The 21,364-nt window shown below is 36.8% G+C and overlaps 1 protein-coding gene across 1 annotated transcript in view; it reads left to right on the top strand.

The window, feature by feature from the left end:
• The window catches only part of ARHGAP15 (Rho GTPase activating protein 15), a 759,615-nt gene that overhangs the window by 599,721 nt on the left and 138,530 nt on the right, over nt 1-21,364 (top strand). Inside the window, exon 12 of the mRNA XM_056117651.1 lies at nt 5,039-5,173. Within this exon, the coding sequence (XP_055973626.1) occupies nt 5,039-5,173 (135 nt within the window). The remainder of the gene's footprint in view (nt 1-5,038; nt 5,174-21,364) is intronic.

Raw genomic sequence — 21,364 nt, 5'->3', positions numbered from 1 at the left:
AAGACAATGTACAATACAAATGAAAGTGATTAAAGTATTGGGAATATTATTGGTGGGAATGTTGTCCGGTTCAACCCCTGTGGAAAAGCAATATGTATATATTTCCAAAAATGTAAACTCCCATATAACCAAGTAATACTACATCTTAATGTCTATGTCTATCCCAAATAAAAAATACTAATTCAAAAGTACATATGAACACCTATATCTATTGCTGCACTTAAATATAGAAACAATCCAAATGCCAAACTACCTATGATGATTCAAGGAGTTGTGGTATATATACACACAATGGAATACCATACTTCTTCAATAAAGGACAAAATCATGCAATTTTCTACAACATGAATAGAACTAAAGAATAATCATTCTAAGAGGAAATCAGTGAAAAGAAAAGAGACAGAGACAGAGCCAACTCTCTTGTGTGTGGAACTTAAAGATACAAAGCTAGGTAACAACAGCCAAAGACAACATGACAGGAGAACTGATCCGCATGATTGAGTTGATGGGGGGTTTGAAATGGAGAGATTTGGAGCCCATGGGGGAAGGTGTGTACACTGATGCTGGTATGCTGTTGGGAATATGTGCATGGGACATGATTTTTAACAGTATTATAAATCACAGAACCTCAATCATTAATATATTTTTCAAATATTTAAATAAATAGCTTTTCTTTAAAATCACTTCTAGCTATAACTATCAATGGTACATATCTAATATTTTTGTTTTAAGAAAAATTGTTTCGATTATAGACCGAACATGATTGCCACTCAATGCCTCTTTTGCAAACCACAGCACCCAAAAGGAGAGAGAGAACAAAAGGGAATGCCCTACCACAGAGGGGGGGTGGGATGGGGGGATAAGGGGTGGGAGAGATACTGGGATCAGTGGTGGTGGAGAATGGGCACTGGTGGAGGGATGCGTGTTTGATCGTTGTATAACTGAAACCCAAGCACAAATACTTGTAAGTCCACAACTGCACCTCATGGTGTTTCACTAATTAAAAAATTTAAAAAATAAAAAATTTTAAAAAATTTTTGATTTTTTAAAAAAGCAAAATTGTTTCTAACAGTCAATGTAAATTTTATTTCAAATTTAATAGTTTTTGCCGTTTTAAAAAAAATTCACTGCAAAAGTAAATTAGATACTCAAAGATTCTTAAGAAAAGAGTTCAAGATGGGATGATTTGATGCAACAAGTACATTTTTTGATCCCATAGAATCACATCATATGGAAATTCTTGTGTTTAAACTATGTTTGATGATATTTAAATGCTTCAAACAAAAGTCCTGGACAAAAATAAATAAAGTCAATATTAAGAGCCTAATTCAAGGTTCAGGAGAGTTAGAATTGTGAGATATCTGGAGTCAGCTAGACTAATTCCCAGTGTTGAACTCCCCCATGAAAGTGTCTGTTGGCCAGATATGACTCATGACATCACTCTGATCTAACTCCTCTGAAAAACCTAGGATTCTATATGATATTTGTTCAGTATTTCCTTTGCCATTTTCCTGAAATGGTTCACCTTTCTCGTCTCTATTTGCCCTCCCCAGCAGTGTCACCATGGATATGCATGTTTCCTTGGGCGTTCCAATTATTTTTAGAGAGATCTAAATAACATCAACTTTCCTGCCAAATATAAAATAAATGAATTATATACAATGAACATGCCACTACATAGCTATGATCCCCCAAATAAACACTTTCTTATTCTTTAAGTTATTTTAGGACCTCTCTAGTGGTCCTCAGGATACTTCTGGTGATATTCGTCCAACCAGGATGGAGGTTCAACACAAGGATTCAAAGATGCAGTGCTAATTAGGTACTGGTACTAGGGATCACCAGGTCCACCTCAGTAGCATTTGGGTGCCTCAAGGGCTATATTTAGAATTGCTCTGGGGTCTCTAGATCTACCAGTTATGTTCAATATTTCCCATTCTACTTGTTTTCTCCCGAGTCTATCCTACATAATAATTGGCTCCACATTACTCCATCTTTGTCCTTTTATTAATTGTCAATTTTCTTTGTATTTGTTTATGAGGAAATAGATTCCTTTTGTAAATAAGTAGTTAGAAAAGATCTCAGCATATAGGTAAAATCATAGTCTCAAATCAGTGTTAAGATTAAGCTGCAAAATTCTCTGCAATAGTACATTACTTTGAGAAACCCTCTTCTGTTGAATAGGAAAACCATAATCATCACTGCTAATGAGTTACAAAATGCCTATCAAACAATATAAATGTGTTTATAATTATACCTTTTAATACATAAATAGTCATGAAAAGTTCATCTTGAGAACTGGTTGATTCATGGCTTATAGATATAAGTTCATATATCTAAATCAAAATGGCTTAAAATATACCTTAAAACTCTAGTTTATGAGGTTACCTAACATTAGTTGGTTATGAAAAACTTAATATAAAATTATATATTATATTCCAAAAAACTCTTCAACTACTTTCCAATTCTTTTTATTAAAACCACTTGTTGGAAGGCTATATAAGTTGATTTTATTTTCTTCTTAAAAGAAGATTCCAAATAGGAATGCTGGTTTAAAAATCTTGAAATGATATTGATCCTATATGGCATTTCCAGAGAGTGTAATCAAATAATATTAACTGTTAAATTTATATATATGCAGACATATACATATCTTATTTTTATAGTATCTTAAGTTAATGATGTATATCTGAAGGTGACAAACAGCAGTGACATTTGCCTTCCATTAAATAGTCATTTGTTCTTGTTTTTTTCCTGTAAGTAAAATTATTCTTTTCTTACTTACTGTGCAATTTTTCTTTGGTGACCTCAAATATTTGCACCAGCATGGTATTTTGTGTCAACTTGGGAGGGATAAAATTTTGGTAGTGGTAGTGTTGTGTGAGCGTGCGTGTATGTGTGTGTGTGTGTATATATATGAGTATGTGTGTGTGTTTGTGTGTGTGTGCGCGTGTGTGTGTGCATGTTTAGGTTTCCACTTAAAGTTCAGTGCCAAAGCTACAGTACTTATACATTTTCTAAATGTGTTTTAAGCAATACGTTGTACAACATTTTTAGAACATGTGTTAAGCTATTTCTCTAAGAATGAAGCTCTTAACAAAACATAAGCACTCTGCATGAGATCTTAGCAGCAAAGTGCTTAAAAGATAAAGTAAGAATTGGTACCATGGGAAGAACACCAGCTGTAGAGCGCACAGGTCCATTATGAGAAGTATGGTAGTGGGTAGGGAGAAAATGATTTAATCAGGAGTAAAACCAATTTTATTATAAGGGCACGCAGGGGGTGTGGCACCATAGTGAGAGGGACATTTCAAAATATCTGACAGATTTCAACAATGTGAAAACCCTGTTCTTTAAAGTGACAGTAAACCCCATCAGGTCTCTCTTTTTGATGCTATTGTTAACAGTTGACTGTTTAAAGCTGGCCTGCTAAGATGCTGTCGGCCTATTTCAATAGTGTGTAGCCAAATAAAAGACTAATTGTTGAAATACAATCAATCAAAAATGATTGCAGGGCAAAAAGGAGGTCTCCTCTGCTGATTTTGTTGTGGATCATATTATTGTGTTATGATTAAGGTAGGAATGAAGGCCGAAAGGAAAAGAAAAGAGCCCCTCTGAAATAAACAGAACCACCTTCATTCCTGGTCTTTGCAGACGTCTTGTTGAGCAGGAACATTACTAACCAATCCTGGAAATAATAGACCACTTAGAAAAGAAAGATCTGATCAGGATTTCAGCAAATATTTTTTAAAGGACATGAACGCTATTAGCAAAACAGCCCATGCAGAGATTCCCTACAGTGACAATTCTCAGCTTTTCTTATATTTTTGGTGAAAATTCTTCTCTGCATTTGTAAAGCTGACACCAAAGGGGCCTGTGAACACGAGCCCAAGAAATCAGCAAAGAAACTAAATTCCAGATGACCAAATACCTGTTAAGTTCTTGCCAGACCGATTGACTTTCCAATTAACCTTCGTTCCTCTAAAATGATTAGATTTAGCTTTCACTAAGCTCAAAATCTGAAAACTTTTCTGTGTCACCTGTTTAGAAAGACAGATACTATTGCCTCAGCTGCTGTTCCATTGTGCCTTTTTTGCTTTTTGCTGTAAATGATGTCATTTTTAGAAACTCTAACATCCACTTCTGGGGTGAGAGTGATTCCAACTTTCATATGGTGAACAAACAGAAAATAATAATAGCCAAACATCTCTTTATTTTCTCTAAAAACTTCATTTTGCCCCCTCACCCCCACTATTGAAATGCCTCAACTCATTCAAACCTCCAAAGCAAACATTTCTGTTGTTTCAAAGAGGAGTTAGTAAGCACTTGTGGTTTGTCTTTAGTGTGTTATCATTTTGACAGCTTTGCATAGCCTATGTAGGCCAACAGGGGTCTGTCTAATATTGTTGCTGGGCACATTTTCCTCGCTGAGATGAATACTAAAAAAAAAAAGGAAAAAATTGAAGCAGTAAGAAGAAATTAATATCCTTTTTCACTCAGTATTCTATTCCTTGCTGACTTTATATTCAGAAAAAAAGGGAAAAAAGTGTTACCCATTATTCCCTTGTACATAGCAAGGCTAACACATGTAAAGCAATAACTCATTTTCTATTGCCATGTTTAGCATATGTCTCCTGTTGGCTCAGCAAGGCCTTTAGGCCAGTCCCTTGAGCCGGCCATCATTGGCACTCTTAGCCCCTCGGCCTCAAAACCAAATAGCTTTGAATCATGTTGAGCTGAGATGCTAATTTTTATACCGATGCATTATGGGAATAAATGTATCTGACATACTGTGTCAATGGTACGGTCTCTTTGTGTCTCTTGTTTTTTTGTTAGCTGCATTCCTACAGATGGTATTCCATTGAAAATGTTCCCTTCCTACGGAAAAAGGGGGAAAAACATGCACAGCACCAAACCTCTAGGTGCAGAAGGCTGTTAACGGTTGCTGATGATAGTAGGCAAACATTAACATAATAATTAGTGTCTTGTAATTGTTTCATTAAAACCAGTTGTTCCATTTCTCCTCGTGTTTTCCCAGAAGAGAAGCTGAATTTGGACGACAGCCAGTGGGAGGACATCCACGTTGTCACCGGAGCACTGAAGATGTTTTTCCGGGAGCTGCCTGAGCCGCTCTTCCCTTACAGCTTCTTTGAGCAGTTTGTGGAAGCGATTAGTAAGTACCCCACAGACACGAGCAGTTGGTGAAATAACCTGGCAGCGTGGAATTATTAAGTAAAATAATAAGAATGGCAATGAGAGCAGTCATGGAGGTAGCAATATCATACCCCACGCTCCATACCTTCCGTGTTTGTTTGTTTGTGTGTGTTTTCTGAAGGGTTATTTTTATTTCTGACGCTGCAGTACATATGTGTATTATTTTTTAATTAAAGGAAAGAAAAACAGGACATTCTTTTTAGGGTGGCCAGGTTTTAAGGAAGCCTCCACAAATTAAAATAGCTTCTCGAGAAATCTGCTTTAAAGGGGTCACATTTTATCCCCCATCCCTACCTGCATACTTTGAGAATCGCAATGACTTTAACTGAGAACTGCACCTCATGAAAAGGAACTTAAATGAATTAAGTATTACATTTCATTAAAGAAGTGCTAAATTATCAACTGAGGCATCACCTTTTCCAGGCTTGTCTTCCTTTCACCCCCACCACCACTAGGAAACAGCAGCTACATTTTGCATATGAGCAGTCTGAATGTTAAATTAAGTCATGTCAAGTTTGTCTGTTAGACTGATGGCTTAAAGGGTGGCTGCCTTATGTCACTTACTGACCAATAGCTATTCTGCGCTCCATGAAACTTCCTTCTCTCATGTTTTTTTTAATTCATGAAAGACACAGAGACTCACACTTAAATAAATATGAATGAATGAATGAATGAATGAATGAATGAGTAAATGAAAATCTTTTAAATAGAAAGGAAACTTCTGCTGTTGATGCCAGAGAAGCAGCCAGGAGTCTGTTTTCATATTTAATATCGGAGGGTATACTCTAATTGTGACAGCTTACAAAGAGTTTCCTGACAAGCCAGCTGATTCAAGGAGAAAAAAAGAAACAAAGAAGAAAGATAGGTAAAATTAAAAAGCCTGCAAGCCTGGCAGGAGCTTAATTAAAGTCCAAACAAGAAAAATCTCCAAGAAAAACCATTCTGCTTAGGAGGTCTGTTCTTCAATGGCTGTGGGTGCCGTGTTCACATTAGCAGGATGGGGACGGCTGGGTCCGACTTGGAGACCCTGGATAGGCTCTTTGATTCTGATTTTTCTTTGACCAGTTTTCATATTTGTTTAAAGGTCTGGCAAAATGATATCAAGAGAAATAAAACAATTTATTTTCCCCAGGCCTCTCTCTGTTGCCTGCTCACAAATTCAGGTTCTGGTGTTGTTATTGTTTAATAGAGTGGCAGAGTTCTAATTAACCATTTTGAGGTGAGACTGGAGCTTTTATCCCCTGTTGTGCCTTTTTCATTTCATGATCCTTTTGCTTTTCAAGAAAACAGTATTTTATAGTTTCCAGGCCTTCTTAATTGAGATATAATTGACATATAGCATTATATTAGTTTCAGGTGTACAGGGTAATGATCTGAGATTTGTTTATACTGAGAAATGGTCTCCATGTCAGTCTAGTTAACATCTATCACCATAGATAGCTACACGAGTTTTTTTATTGTAATGATAAATTTTAATATTTATTCTTGGTAATTCGTCGATTGCCTCGAGCAGGTCCCAGTAACGTCTTCTTTACCTAGCCCTGATATTTTTTAAAAAAAGCCATATTCAAGGTTCTTTCAGAGTTAGGAGAATGAGACCCATCATTGTTACTGGTATTTGGCATATTGGGTACACCACGGGGAGTTTGCCAGACTCTGCCGTGTGGGCAGGATACATTTGGTAGTCTGCCAGATTGTCCAAAGTAGGAATGAGATAATAAGATGTTGGTAATTGTCAAATACCTAATACACTATAGTCATCACAGATGGCTTATTTATTTTGTAACTGGAAGTTCGTATCTTATGATCCCTGTCTCCCATATTGCTCATCTCTGACCCCTCTGATTCTAGTAAGAACTAATCTATCCTCTGTATCTATGAGCTCAGCTAATTGTTTTATAGATTCCATGAACAAGTGATATCATAAAAAATTTATCTTTTTCTATGTGTCTTATTCTACTTATCAGAATGCCACTAAAGTCCAGCATACTCTCAAAAATGGCACAATTTTATATTTTTAAACAGCTGAATAATATTCCTGTGTGAATGTATGCCGTATTCATTTTCTTTGCCAACTCATCCATCAAAAGACATGCATGTTTTTTCCATATCTTGACTATTGTAAATTATGTTTCAAGGAATGTAAGGTGCTTATTTTTCTAAGTGTTTTCATTTTCTTTGTATAAGTATCTGGAGGTGAATTTATTGTATCATGTGGTAATTATATTTCTATGTTTTTTGAGATTTCTCAAATTATTTTTAAAAGTGATGAGAACTTCAGCACAAGTAATAGAGGATGTGTTGTGTATATATAAGTGTATATATAAGGTACCAAGTTCAATCCCTGGCACCACATCACCCCTAGAGCTACTATGTATGGACCCATTACAAATTAAATTAAAATAATTTAAAAGGAGGGCCAGAACAATAATGTGAGGGCATTTGTCTTGCATGCACTGATCCGGTTCTATCTCTAGAATCCCAGATGATCTCCCAAGCAACACCAGGAGTAATTCCTGAATGCAAAGCCAGGAGGGATCTCTGAGCGTCACCACATGTGGCCCCAAAATAAACAAACAAAATTAAAGGAGAAATGAAAAATAAACAAATAGATGTTTCACAGCTTATTCTGATATTATCTTGAAAATTACAAGTATGAAAGATCATTCACAGAGCTTTAATAGTGTTTTGGTAGGGAGTTGGACACTTGGCTTTAATTACGTATATGTGAGGTAAAAAAAATTACATCAATTTTTCATACTTTTGAAGATTACCTCACGTGGAAGCAAACTCATATGTGATGATTTGAAGACTGAGATATAGAATGCCAGTCACTTAATTTTCTTTCTAAGTTATTAGATAAGTCATTCCCTTCCTTTAAGATCTATGGTCAAGGCTCTTAGAATACATGAGAGCATGTCTTTGAATTTGAATTTCCATGAGAGTATCAATGTTTCTGTAACATCCTGGGACTCAGATCCAATTTGGAAGATAAACTGGCATTATTAGAACTGACAAGGTATAGTTGAAGGTGGCAATATACAATTGTGATTGATGGCAATTGTAAGAATTATTGTGACACCTATAAAAGTATTATGGTGAGGGTGAATAATCTAGTATTAATATATACTTTACAAATTTAAGAGTATATAATTGCTACTAGTATTTCCCCAGACATGGTTGTTTTGTTTGTTTGGGAGATGAATATATTCCAGAAGCAACAGGAGTTTTCTTTTAGTTTTCAAATCGAAGAAAATCATTCTCAGCAAATACAACTTTTTTAGTTTAGGAGAGTACTTATAATTTGTGATATACCAAATAAAGGCCCAATCAACAAAGAAATATGACTAAGAAATTGTTACAATGTTGGACAGTGCTACATGTAATTTGTTTATTAACCTAGTAATTGGGTCAAAATCTTATTGTATTTATTATTCTAAAATCAACTTTAGATTGTAGTATATATTAAATTATGTTTCTGTTTTGTTTACGGGGCACCCACATCTGACAAGCCTAAGGGATGCTCCTTGCTCAGTGTTAAGGTCACTTCCAGTAGCGTTCCTGGAACCATGTGATGTTAGAGTTCAAGCACATGTAAAGTATGTGCTTAGCCCACTGAGCTATCCTTCCAACATAAAATATTTCTTAGAAACAGGAGAATGTCTACAACTTCCCCAAAACTGATAATACAACATAAAGTAATGCATTTTACCCCATTTGTACCAATTGAATTTAAAAAATTAAAAACCTAAAAATGAAAGCAAAACCCAATCAAAACCAAAAAGACCCTTTTGCCTAGTCCAGAAAGGTGCTGAGCTTTATAATTTGGGGAACCTATTGTAAAAATATATAAGTGAAAATTTAACTAATCTACCATGAATTCTTGGATCTTGATAAAAAATAAACAGCCAGGGAAAGTAAATTCACAGAGGAGAGGCCAGTTTTGAACCACTTTACCTTCAGACTTCTGCTTTTTAATCCTGTGCACTGTACCTTATGGCATTAACCTTAATCAGCTGTACTTGAGGTCTGGATTCTTGCTGCTAGAGCAAATGAAACCTCTGACTGTGAGGAAAGGAAAAGCAGGCTGCTTGATCAGTTTTTTCTCAACTCCAATCCTTTAAACACCTAGCTGTCTCAGCTAGTTTCTCTGCCCTAGGATCTATATTCTCTATGGCTTTAGTTTTTGTTTTCTGTTTTTGAATTAATATTTAATTTTTCATTAAGGCACAATTATTTACAAAACTGTTTTCAATAGAATTTCAGGAATGCAGTATTCCAACATACTATGCCTTTAGTTTTGACTGGATAGGCCCGTTCTTCTTCCATCTGCCATCAGTGATCAAACCATCTTTGCTTTACTCATCCACCAGGAAGTGGCTCTTTTTAGCTGCTAATTTCTTTATTTCTTCGTTCGTCCTTTGGCCCTTAGCATCTTCTATCAGTTGAGTAGCCATTCCCTGAATCAAATTACTTCTCTCTGTCAATGTTAATAGTTGAAGTGGTTTCTGTTCCCTCATTAGATACCAATAAAACATTGTGCCAGTCAATGCCATGGATCATGTAGCTACAAAATCCTTTCTTTTTTCTCTTTCACTGCCTCAAACCAGTTTGTGAAGACTTAATGTTTTTATTTGACCCCAAATTGAAATACCTGCTATCCTTTCATGACAGAATTAACAGGTAAATAGACTAAAAGGAATTTTGCATCCAATGAGAGTGATTTACCTCTGAGGAAGAAATGTTATTTCCTGGGAAAGAAATTAATGACTGCTTATGCTATTTGAATTACTATTAATTCTCATTAATATGTTTGGAAGTCATCATTACATATTCTAAAAGAAGTGAACAGAAGGCCTTTGCTTTTTAAAATAGACTCCTTGGGACCAAGCACAAACACTAATAAGATAAGAACATGCAATTGCCATAGTGATCCCCTGTCTGATAACATCCATTGGGTAATGAAAACTCTAGAGATTGTTTTATATTTCAGAATCCAAGCACTGCTACTATTGATCTGACATTCTATGCTTTTGGTGATTGCAACTGGGTCACCACAGGTTGTTTCATGGGGACTTAACCCATTGATTACAAAGATCTAATTCTCTACGAATGACTTGTGCTGAAGGCATTGCTAGTACTGTGAATGTGAACCCAGTATAAAAACAGAGTCTTGGCATTTTATGATAGGTGATTCAATCTTGTGGGAAGGGCCTAAGGGGGGGGGTCTTCTAAATGAGAAATATACCTAATTTCTTTTTATTTCAACCATCTTTTTTTTAATTCTGCTAATTTAAAGAAGAGGAAAAAGTAATAATAAGCAATGCATTTTCTGATTTGATGTCTGGATTTTTTCCCCAAATTCCCTAGGAATGTGAAATGAGAAAAATCTACTGGCATTTTTTCAATAATTTTATTTGATCTCAAAATAACAAGGCAGGATATATTTGAGAAGTGAAAGGATCAGGTAAAAAATAATTTCTAGTTCATAAAGGTACTATAAGAATGAACTAAAATAACATTTTCCTGACTATATTAAATCCTTGATAAATAATTAGAAAGAAATATTTTTCAGAAGAATACATGAAATACTTTCCAAGCTCAAGTGGCTCAAAAGATTAGACAGCACTCAACTCCAATTTAAATATTTTCTATCATTTAACATTGTAATTCACAAGTTATAAATTATAACTCATTTCATTATGCAAAACTAACCTTACTTAAAGAATAACTAACTGTATGTTGCTAAATATCTGTTAATTTTCCTACATGAATCCTATATATACAATATAATTCCAAGACCACAACCAAACATTGCTTATTTATTTAATAAAGATTAAAATTGAACTAGAAATTTTAGTGTTGATTTTTAGTTTTGAAATAATATATAAATTTCACAGAATATTAAATGTTTCAATGTTGTATCTTTCTACACTATTGAGATCAATTTCACATTGATTCCCTTATTCATACTTTTTACTATTTACTATGAGCATCCATTTCAAATTTAAGCTTTATTAATATTCTTCTTTGTAGAAGAATAAGTGTTGCATAAGAATTTTATGATTGAAAGATGTAGAACGATATTTAACACATTATACCCCAAGATTCACACTGTATCTATATCTCCCTAACTAACTTCACTCAGCAGGATACCCTCTAGTTCCATTCATGTAGTGGCAAATTTCATGACTTTTAGCTATTACTTTCTCTTAATCGCTTCTAGTGATTGCTTTTATAATTCTACACAATATCTGTACTTCTCTACTAACTATGGATAATGCTTAATATAAAATATTAGTATAAAATACTAAGTACTAGTTGTCACTTTATTTTTATAGTCATATTATCATAAAATTATATGGTATACTTAAACATACATTTCTGATATCCACAACATTTATAAGTATCTCCTGACTTCCCTTACTAAAACAAAAAGATTTGCCTTTCCACTTTTTCTAAACCCATTTTCCCTTTTTTTCACAATTGTCACTAACTTTTAAATATTAATGTTTTTTTCTAATTCTTTAGTGACTTATCCAATCGCAACATTTATGTTGGCATCATTATTATTATATACTGTGAGTGTTGTTCTCTTGTTGTCGAAATCCAAAAAGATCACTTCTCTACATTTCATTCTCACAGAGCTTACACTTCTGATGTTGTACTTTCACAGACTCAAATAGGATGTTTTACTATATTCCAAAAATTGCTTAAACTCTTGACCACTTTAGTCTCCATTTATATTTGAATCATAATTTTCTTGTGTAGATTTTTTATTTCTCCTGTTGTTACAAATAGTTTCTCTCTTCTCTCTCTCTCTCTCTCTCTCTCTCTCTCTCTCTCTCTCTCTCTATCTCTCTGTTTGCAATATAGATACTCAGAGGTTATCATGTTTGTTCCTCTATCTACTTCCAGTACACAGTTCTTATCCAGAGTGATCATTTCCAACTAAACTTGTCATAGAGGTTCCTTCTTTATCCCAACTACCTCCTCCCCCAGTACCTGAGGCAGGCTTCCAACTGTGGACCGATTATTCTGGCCCTATCCTTGGGTACTAGTCTCATACTATGTTTTATAAGTCCCACAAATGAGTGCAATCATTCTATGTCTGTCCTTTTGACTAGTTTCACTCATCATAATACCCTCATGTCCATCCATTTATAAGTGAATTTCATGACTTCATTTTTCCTAACAACTGCATAGTATTCCATTGTGTAGATGTACCATAGTTTCTTTATCCAGTTTTCTGTTCTCGGGCACTCAGGTTGTTTCCAGGTTTTGGTTATTGTGAATAGCATTGCAAAGAACAGAGGAATACAAATGGCACTAGTGCTGTGTGGTTTTCCACCCCCAGGGTACAATCCCAGATGTGGTATTGCTGGGTCATTTGGAAGCTCAGTTTCTAGGTTTTTGAGAAATGTCCATATTGTTTTCCAAAAGGACCAGTTGGTATTCCCAACAACAATGAAGCAGAGTCCCTTTATCCCTACATCTATGCAAACACTGTTTTCTCTTGTGCTTTTGGATGTGTGCCAGTCTCTGTTGTGTGAGATGATATCTCATTGTTGTTTCGATCTGCACCTACCAGATGATTAGCAATGTAGAGCATTTTATCAAGTACCCTTGGCCATTTGTATTTCTTCTTTGAGGAAGTTTCTGTTCATTTCCTCTCCCATTCCTTGATGGAGTTGAAGGTTTGTCCCTTGTAAATTTCTACCAGTGCCTTGTGTATCTTTGATATTAACCCTTTATCTGATGAGCATTGCATAAATTTTTTTTTTACATTCCATGGGCTGCCTTATATATTGCTCACCATTTCTTCTGAGGTGCAGAAGCTTCTTAGTTTAATGCAGTTCATTTGTTTATCTTTGCTTCCACTTGCTTGGTCGATGTTGTTTCATATTTAAAGATGTCTTTAGCTTCAGTGTCACGGAGGGTTTTGCCTACATTTGCCTCCATGTACCTTATGGATTCAGGTCTTTAATATTGACGTCTTTAATCCATTTGATCTGACTTTGGTGTCTAGTGTTAGAGACAGATCTGAGTTGGCTTTTTTGCATGTAGCTGTTCAGTTTTCCCAGGAACTTCTGAAGAGGCTTTCCTTATTTCACTTGACATGTCTTGCTTCTTTATCAAATATTAGCACTGTAGCACTGTCCTCCCAATGTTCATCGATTTACTCGAGCAGGCCCCATAACGTCTCCATTGTGAGACTTGTTGTTACTGTGTTTGGCATATCGAATACCTCATGGGTAGCTTGCCAGGCTTTGCCATGAGGGCGAGATACTCTTGGTAGCTTGCCGGGCTCTCTGAGAGAGGTTGAAGAATCAAAACTGGGTCGGCCAGGATGGCTGTGTGTAAGGCAAATGCCCTACCTGCTGTGTTAGAGGAAAGTAAAATAAGAAAGAAGGCTGACATGAGAGGAAGTGTTGGGCGCTGGCCTTGCATGCGACGACCCAAGTTTGATCCCCAGCTCTCCTGTCCCTGAGCCCCGCACAGAGCCAGGAGTCAGCCCTGAGCATAATGGTGTGTCTTCCACCCCTCCCTGACCCAAGAAAGCCGTGAGTACACACAGATCTGGATTAAATCGGCAAAGCTTGAAGCACGACATGGTGAGGAGCCATGGCAGGAGAAGGACTGGGCAGGGTACGACCAGTGCAGGGCACGGTCAGCAGCTCTACCTCAAGGAGGGTACGGGCAGGGCAGGGTGTGGTCAGCGGCTATACCACAAAGAGGGTGTGGGCAGCTCAGGCCGTGGTCAGCTGCTCCACAGCAGGTGCAGCCCCAAGGCTCAGGGCCCCTGTTCTTCACTGCCGGTCTGCACAGACACAGTGCGGATACCCACGCATCGCCTACCTCGCCCAGGTGCCCGTCCGGCCCGGAGATCATGCAGAGCATGGGCGCAGCCGTTGCCCACGCTAGCTCATTATCAAAGATTAATGGCCATATATTTGAGGGGTCTTTGTCAGGACATGCAGCTGTTCCATTGGGCTGCTGTTCTACCTTTATTCCAATACCATGTGGTTTTAATTATTACCGCTTTTATAGTAAGTTTGAATTTGGGGAAGATGCCTTCATCATGGGTATTCTTATTGGGGCCACATTAAATTTGTATAATGTTTGGGTAGTATTGTCATTTTCACAATGTTAATTCTCCTAATGTATGCAGGGAATGTGTTTCCTTTTCCTCATGTCCTCTTTCATTTCTTAAAGTAGTGTTTTGTAGTTTTCTTTGTACAGGTCCTTCGCCTCTTTCGTTAAGCTGGTTTCAAGGTACTTTATTTTATGAGGCAAAGTTGTGAACAGGACTGTTTTTTTCTAATATCTCTTTCTTCTCTTTCATTATTTGTATATATAAAAGTCATGGTCATACTTGTATGGATTTTGTTACCTAGCACTTTACTATATAAATCTCTTCTTTCTAGGAACTTTTAGCAGAGTCTTTAGGGTTTTCTAAGTATAGTATCAGGTCATCTGCAAATTGTGGTAGGTTGGCATCATTTCCTATTTGGATGCCTTTGGTATCTTTTTCTTGCCTAACTGCTATGGCAAGTACTATATTTTATAGAAGTGGTGAGAGTAAGTAACCTTGTCTTGTGCCTGATCTTGGAAAGAACATCTTTCCTTCTTGATGGGGGCACACTTGCTGTGCTCAGAGCTTACTCCTGTCTTTGTGCTCAAGAACTCCTTCTGGGTATGCTCAGAGAACAATCTGAAGTACTGAGGAATGAACCCAGTACAAGGCATGTGCCGTCATCCCTATTCTATCTCTCTGGGTTTCGTGTCTTCTTCCTTTTTTTTTTCTTTACCTATTATAAAGTCCTTACTCTTTTCTGGGGCTGGTGCAATAGCACTGTGGGTAGGGCAATTGCCTTGCATGCGGCCAACCTGCCAACCTGGGTTTGATTCCTCCACCCCTCTTGGAGAGCCAGGCAAACTACGAGAGTATCTCGCCCACACGGCAAGCTCCCAGGCAAATCAATGAACAATGGAGGACAGTGCAACAGTGCTACAGTACTCTTTTCTTATACTGTTCTAAAGAATCCCAATTTTTCTCCCAGACTGCCTCCTTATAGAGCCTTCTCGTCTTTCTAACTTATATTGGAATGGTTGCTTTCAGGGTTTCTTGAAGGTGCTCAAACAGAAATTTCTTTCTGCTTGCTGAGATAAAACCACCCTCTGTCTAGAAAACATATTATTCATTTCCTATTACTGTCACAATGAATTGGCTCAAATTCAGTGCCCTAAACTAATACTAGTTTAGAGTTGTGCAGGACAGAATTCTGACATTGGTCTCACCAGCTTAAAATCCTTAAGATTGAAGTTGTGTATTACTTTCTGGGAATTCTGAAAGAGAATTATTTTTTCCTTGCCTTTTCCAACTTCTAGGTACCACCTATATTCCTGAGCTGGTAGTTTCTTTTCTCTACCTTTATAGCGATCATAACATCTGGTCATTCTGACGCCTTCTAAAGCAACCCTTCTCTCTGACTCGTTTCTTCTATTCTATTTTTAAGACCCTTGTGATTACAGTGCTCCCTCTCAGGTATGCATCATTAAAATTTGCAATGTTGCATTTCTTCTTCTTCTTCTTCTTCTTCTTCTTCTTCTTCTTCTTCTTCTTCTTCTTCTTCTTCTTCTTCTTCTTCTTCTTTCTTCTTCCTCTTCTTCTTCTTCTTCGCCTTCTCCTTCTCCTTCCCTTCTCCTTCTCCTTCTCCTTCTCCTTCTCCTTCTCCTTCTCCTTCTCCTTCTCCTTCTTCTTTCTTCTTCTTTTTGAGGGCAGGGCAGGAAACACCTGCTCTACTCAGGACTCACTCCTGACTTTGTGCTCAGTAATGACTCCTGAAGGTGCTAAAGTGACAATATGTGGGGCCAAGGAACAGAGCTAGCTTGGCTGTATGAAAGTCAAGCACTTTACCTGCTGTGCCATCTCTCTGACACAGCATGTTTACATTTTTTGGTTTGTAGCACTCTAAGTTTGTAAAGTTTCTTTTGTGTAGAAAAGTAATCATTTTTCTGTCTTGATTTTGAACAGTGTTCATAATATGTGTTTCTCGTTATGGGAACAAGATGAGCTCTGTGATTAAAAGGACCATTTTGGTAAAATATTAATTCCTTTGTTATAGTTTACAATTTTTCTATGTTATTATATGTTGTTTCTCATATATAATATTTATCATATAAAATGTTGTTTGTTTTTTTCTTTTACCAACTTTATTTAAACCCTGTGGTTTACAGAGTTGTTCCTGATGGTTTGTTATAGGTATTTAGTGTTCTAATACAAATCCTACCACCATTGTCTCCTTCCCTCCATCATTGTCTTCATTTTCCCAACTACCCCTCAAGCCTACTCCTGTATCAGGCCTACCATAATTTATTTTGTATTGCTTGTTACTACTAAATGAATAATGTAATGATCAAAAATATTTCAGTAGAAGAAAATTTGTGAAAATTGTTGCATTCCACCATGAAGACCTTGAGTCCTTGTCTGAGGGTTTACTAAGCTGTTTGTGCAAGTTAAGCTTCTGTGCTGTTTTTTTTATTAGTTGAGATTGGTTGTCTTCCATTTTACATCCCATCCAAACTGGTGTGCTCCTACCAAGGTGTTAGTAATATAGAGTTTGTAGGTGTCACTTCAGAAAATACAGAATATTTAACAAGGTAGTCTGGCCAAAAGCTTGGTGATGGTTTTAGGGCATCAGTGCGGCTGCCAAGGCTTTTATTGGGTGGGAGGTATCCTGAGATCACCCCAGAAGTCCCGAGATCATCCAGAAATCTTAATGCAGAATGGGTATCTGAGAAAGTTTTACAGCTAGTTGATCTCTGTCAAGATTTATTTATGAGTCTCTGGAACGGGGATGGTAAATGAGCTTATATGGCAGTGGTGGCGAGATGTTGTTCACTGTTTATTATGTTTGTTATATATCATGGTTATTATAAGTGTTTATTTTATATTTTTCCATTTATATACTTGTATTACATGAGAAATTAGATAAACCAGTAATAAACTGAGACAGTGATGATCTTGCGTACAAGTTTTCAATTTAAAGGCTATAGTCACACTTGTATCTGAAGGCAATGTTTTATAATGCCCAGTTTGGGTAAACATTGATTAATTTAACAGTAAAAGCAAATTATGAGAAATTATATCCATAAAACTGACTGAACACTATTGAAATATAGGATATTTGTCATCAAAGGTGGTAGATGCCCCCCATGACTATTCCTTAAATACAGCCCCTGGCCTATATTTCTGTCAATCACACCATTCTCATATAAAAATGATTTAAATGAAAGGCATTTGTCTATGGCAGAACTTAATTATTGCACATTGAATGTTCTAATAGTTTTGGCTATGGTCATCAAGCCATTTTACCTTTAAAATATACTTCCAGTAAGTAATTGGAGAAAAAAGACAGTCAAGTATATTTGCAAATATTTTCTTTACTCTTGACTTTATCTTGCCCTTTGGTCAAACTATTTCTGATGCATCATCAACTCTGTGATGACACTCTTTGAGAGAAAAGAAACAGAGCTTGCAAGGCACTTGACTACAAACAGTTGCTAAACATGAAAGCATGATCGTGACAAATTGCCTTAAAACCAGAGAAAGTGAAAAGCAGGGTCATCACAGAGAAACCGTAAATATAATGTAGCATAAGAACATCCTCACTAAACCATTTCAAGGAATTTTGAAATTAAAATAAAGTTCTGAAAATAGTTCTCTTTTACTTAAGTACCTATTGTAAACAACTTTCTCACAGGCTCTGTGGCATTTGTGTGTGATGGTGGTTACATTTTACTCAGCATGTGTGTGTGTGTGTCTGTGTGTGTGTCTGTGTGTATGCACACATATACTGCAAACTAGAAATTTTATGGCCGATGCCTTGCTTGTCTCTTAACTCATTCTAATTATATTCATAATTAAATTGTAAAAAAAACATTTTGACTAGAGCCAAATGGCCTGCACAGGTGTCTTTTTGTAGGAATGGTTTAGTGCAAGATAATAAACAACTGGACCTCCATCTACTTAATTTGGTTTAATGAAAAGTCCTTTATAAGTAAAACTAGAAGGTTATTAACAACTAAAATTGGGCTTTGACTCTGAAACTAATTGAGTGGTAAAACATCAGCTCCATTAGAAAATGTAGTGCTTGTCTTTTTGTTTTGCCTTAAAACTTTTCTTGCATTCCTTTCTTCCATATCCTTAAGAGGTCACATTCCAAAGCAATAAACTTCTCAAGCTGAGCAATCAGCCAGTCAGCCCTCATGAGTCAGCTTCCTGAACATCCTTGTTCCCTCTGAACAAACATGCTTTTCAAAAAATATATAGCGAAATGCAATATTTTTTCTTATTCCTCAGTACAAAGCAGTAATCTTGACCTGCTCCTCTAATAGTAGGTTTAAATGACTGTATTTTATTCCCTGTTATCAAGTTCAATGCATCAATATATACATCATGAGGTAGAGTTGTAGACTTACAAATTTTTGTGCTTGGGTCTCAATTATACAATGATCAAATACCCATCCCTCCATCAGTGCCCATTTCCCACTATCACGGATCCCAGTGTCCCTCCCCCCCCCCACCCCCCCCCCCATCCCACCTTGCCTCTGTGGCAGGGCATTTCCTTTTGTTCTCTCTCTCTTATTAGGTGTTGTGGTTTGCAAAAGAGGCTATGGGTGACAATCATGTTTGGTCTATAGTCTGCTTTCAGCATGCTTATCCCATCCTGGGAGGATCCTCCCAACACCCTTTATTTGGTGCTCCCTTCTCTATCTGAGCTCCCTTTTCCCCTAGCATGTGTGGCTGGCTCCAAGCCATGAAGTAAAATTCCTGGTACTAATCTCAGCAATTCTTGGGTGTTAGTCTCCTATTTTGTTACTTTATGTTCCCCAGATGAATGCAATCTTTCTATGTCTATCCCTTTCTTTCTGAGTCATTTCGCTTAACATGATACATTCCGTGTAGTACCACTTGTATGTAAATTTTATGACTTCATCTTTTCTAACAGCTACATAGTACTCCATTGTGTAAATATACCAGAGTTTCTTTAACCAGTCATCTGTTCTCGGGCACTCAGGTTTTTTTCCAGATTTTGGCTATTGTAAAGAGTGCTGCAATGAACAAACAAGTGCTATGTCATTTCGACTATACTTTTTTGCCTCTCTGGGATATATTCCCAGAAGTGGTACTGCTGGGTCAAATGGGAACTCAATTTCTAATTTTTTGAGAATCGTCCATACTCTTTTCCAAAAGGGGTGAACCAGTTGGCATTCCCACCAGCAGTGAAGGAGGGTCCCTTTCTCGCCACATTCGCGCCAGCACCGGTTGCTTTTGTTCTTGTGGATATGGGCCAGTCTCTGTGGTGTGAAATTATATCTCATTGTGGTTTTGATCTGTATCTCCCTGATGATTAATGAGGTGGAGCATTTTCTCATGTGCCTTTTAGCCATTTGGATTTCTTCTTTATGAAAGTTTCTATTCATTTCATCTCCCCATTTTTTGATGGAGTTGGATGTTTTCTTCTTGTGGAGTTCAACCAGTACTTTGTATATCCTTGATATCAACCCCTTAACGGATGTATATTTGGCAAATATCCTTTCCCATTCTGTAGACTGTCTTTTAGTTTTGGTCACTGTTTCTTTTGAGGTGCAGAAGCTTCTTAGTTTAAGATAGTCCCATTTGTCTATCTCTGTTTTCACTTACTTGGCCAGTGGCATGACATCTTTGAAGATACCATTAACTTCAATGTCATGGAGGGTTTTGCCAACTTTTTCCTCAATGTACCTTATGGATTTCAGTCTGATGTTGAGGTCTTTAATCCACTTTGATCTTACTTTTGTACATGGAGTTAGGCAGAGATCTGAGCCCACTTTTTTGCATGTAGCCATTCAGTTTTGCCAGCACAATTTGTTAAAGAGGTTTTCCTTGCTCCACTTCACTTTTAATGCCCCCTTATTGAAGATTAGATGGTCATATGTTTGGGGTGAGATGTCAGTATATTCAACCCTATTCCATTGGTCTACAGCTCTGCTGTTGTTCCAGTACCATGCTGTTTTAATTATTAACTGCTTTGTAGTAGAGTTTGAAGTTAGGGAAGTTGGTTCCTCCCATTTACTTTTTCCCAAGAATTGCTTTAGCTATTCGTGGGGGCTTATTGTTCCATATAAATTTCAGGAGTGTTTGTTCCATTTCGTTGAAGAATGTCATGGGTATCCTAATAGGGATTGCATTGAATTTATACAGTGCTTTGAGAAGTATTGCCATTTTGACAATGTTATTCTCCCGATCCATGAACAGGGGATATTTTTCCAATTCCTCACGTCCTCTTATATTTCCTGAAATAGCATTTTGTAGTTTTCTTTGTACAGGTCCTTTACTTCCTTAGTTAAGCAGATTCCTAGGTACTTGATTTTCTGGGGCACGATTGCGAACGGGATTGTTTTCTTCATGTCACTTTCTTCTCTTTCACTATTTGCATATAGGAAAGCCATGGACTTTTGGGTATTGATTTTATAGCCTGCAACGTTACTATACAAGCCTATTCTTTCTAGGAGTTTCTTGGTAGAGGTTTTAGGGTTCTCTAAGTGCAGTATCATATCATCTGTGAATAGTGAGAGTTTGATTTCTTCCTTTCCTACCTGGATGCCCTTAATATCTTTTTCTTACCTAATCGCTATTGCAAGTACTTCCAGTACTATATTGTATAGCAGTGGAGAGAGTGGACATTCTTGTCTCGTCCCTGATCTTAGAGGGAAGGCTCTCAGTTTTTCCCCTTTGAGGATGATGCTTGCTCTAAGTTTGTGTTAGATGGCTTTAACTATATTGAGGGAAGTCCCCTCTATCTCCATTTTGGCGAGGGTTTTCATCATAAACGAGTGCTGGATCTTGTCAAATGCTTTCTCTGCATCTATTGATATGACTATATGATTTTTATGTTTTCTTTTGTTGATATGATGGATTATGTTGATTGATTTCCGAGTGTTAAACCAGCCTTGCATCCCCAGGATGAATCCTACTTGGTCATGGTATATGATCTTTTTGATAAGTAGTTGAATTCTATTTGCTAGTATTTTGTTGAGAATCTTTGCATCCATGTTCATCAGGGGTATCGGCCTGTAGTTCTCTTTCCTCCTGGTGTCTTTT

This window comes from Sorex fumeus, unplaced genomic scaffold, assembly GCF_029834395.1.
Source record: "Sorex fumeus unplaced genomic scaffold, SorFum_2.1 ptg000035l, whole genome shotgun sequence".
Lineage (NCBI taxonomy): Eukaryota > Metazoa > Chordata > Mammalia > Eulipotyphla > Soricidae > Sorex > Sorex fumeus.
This window is presented reverse-complemented; position numbering and strand designations above follow the sequence as displayed.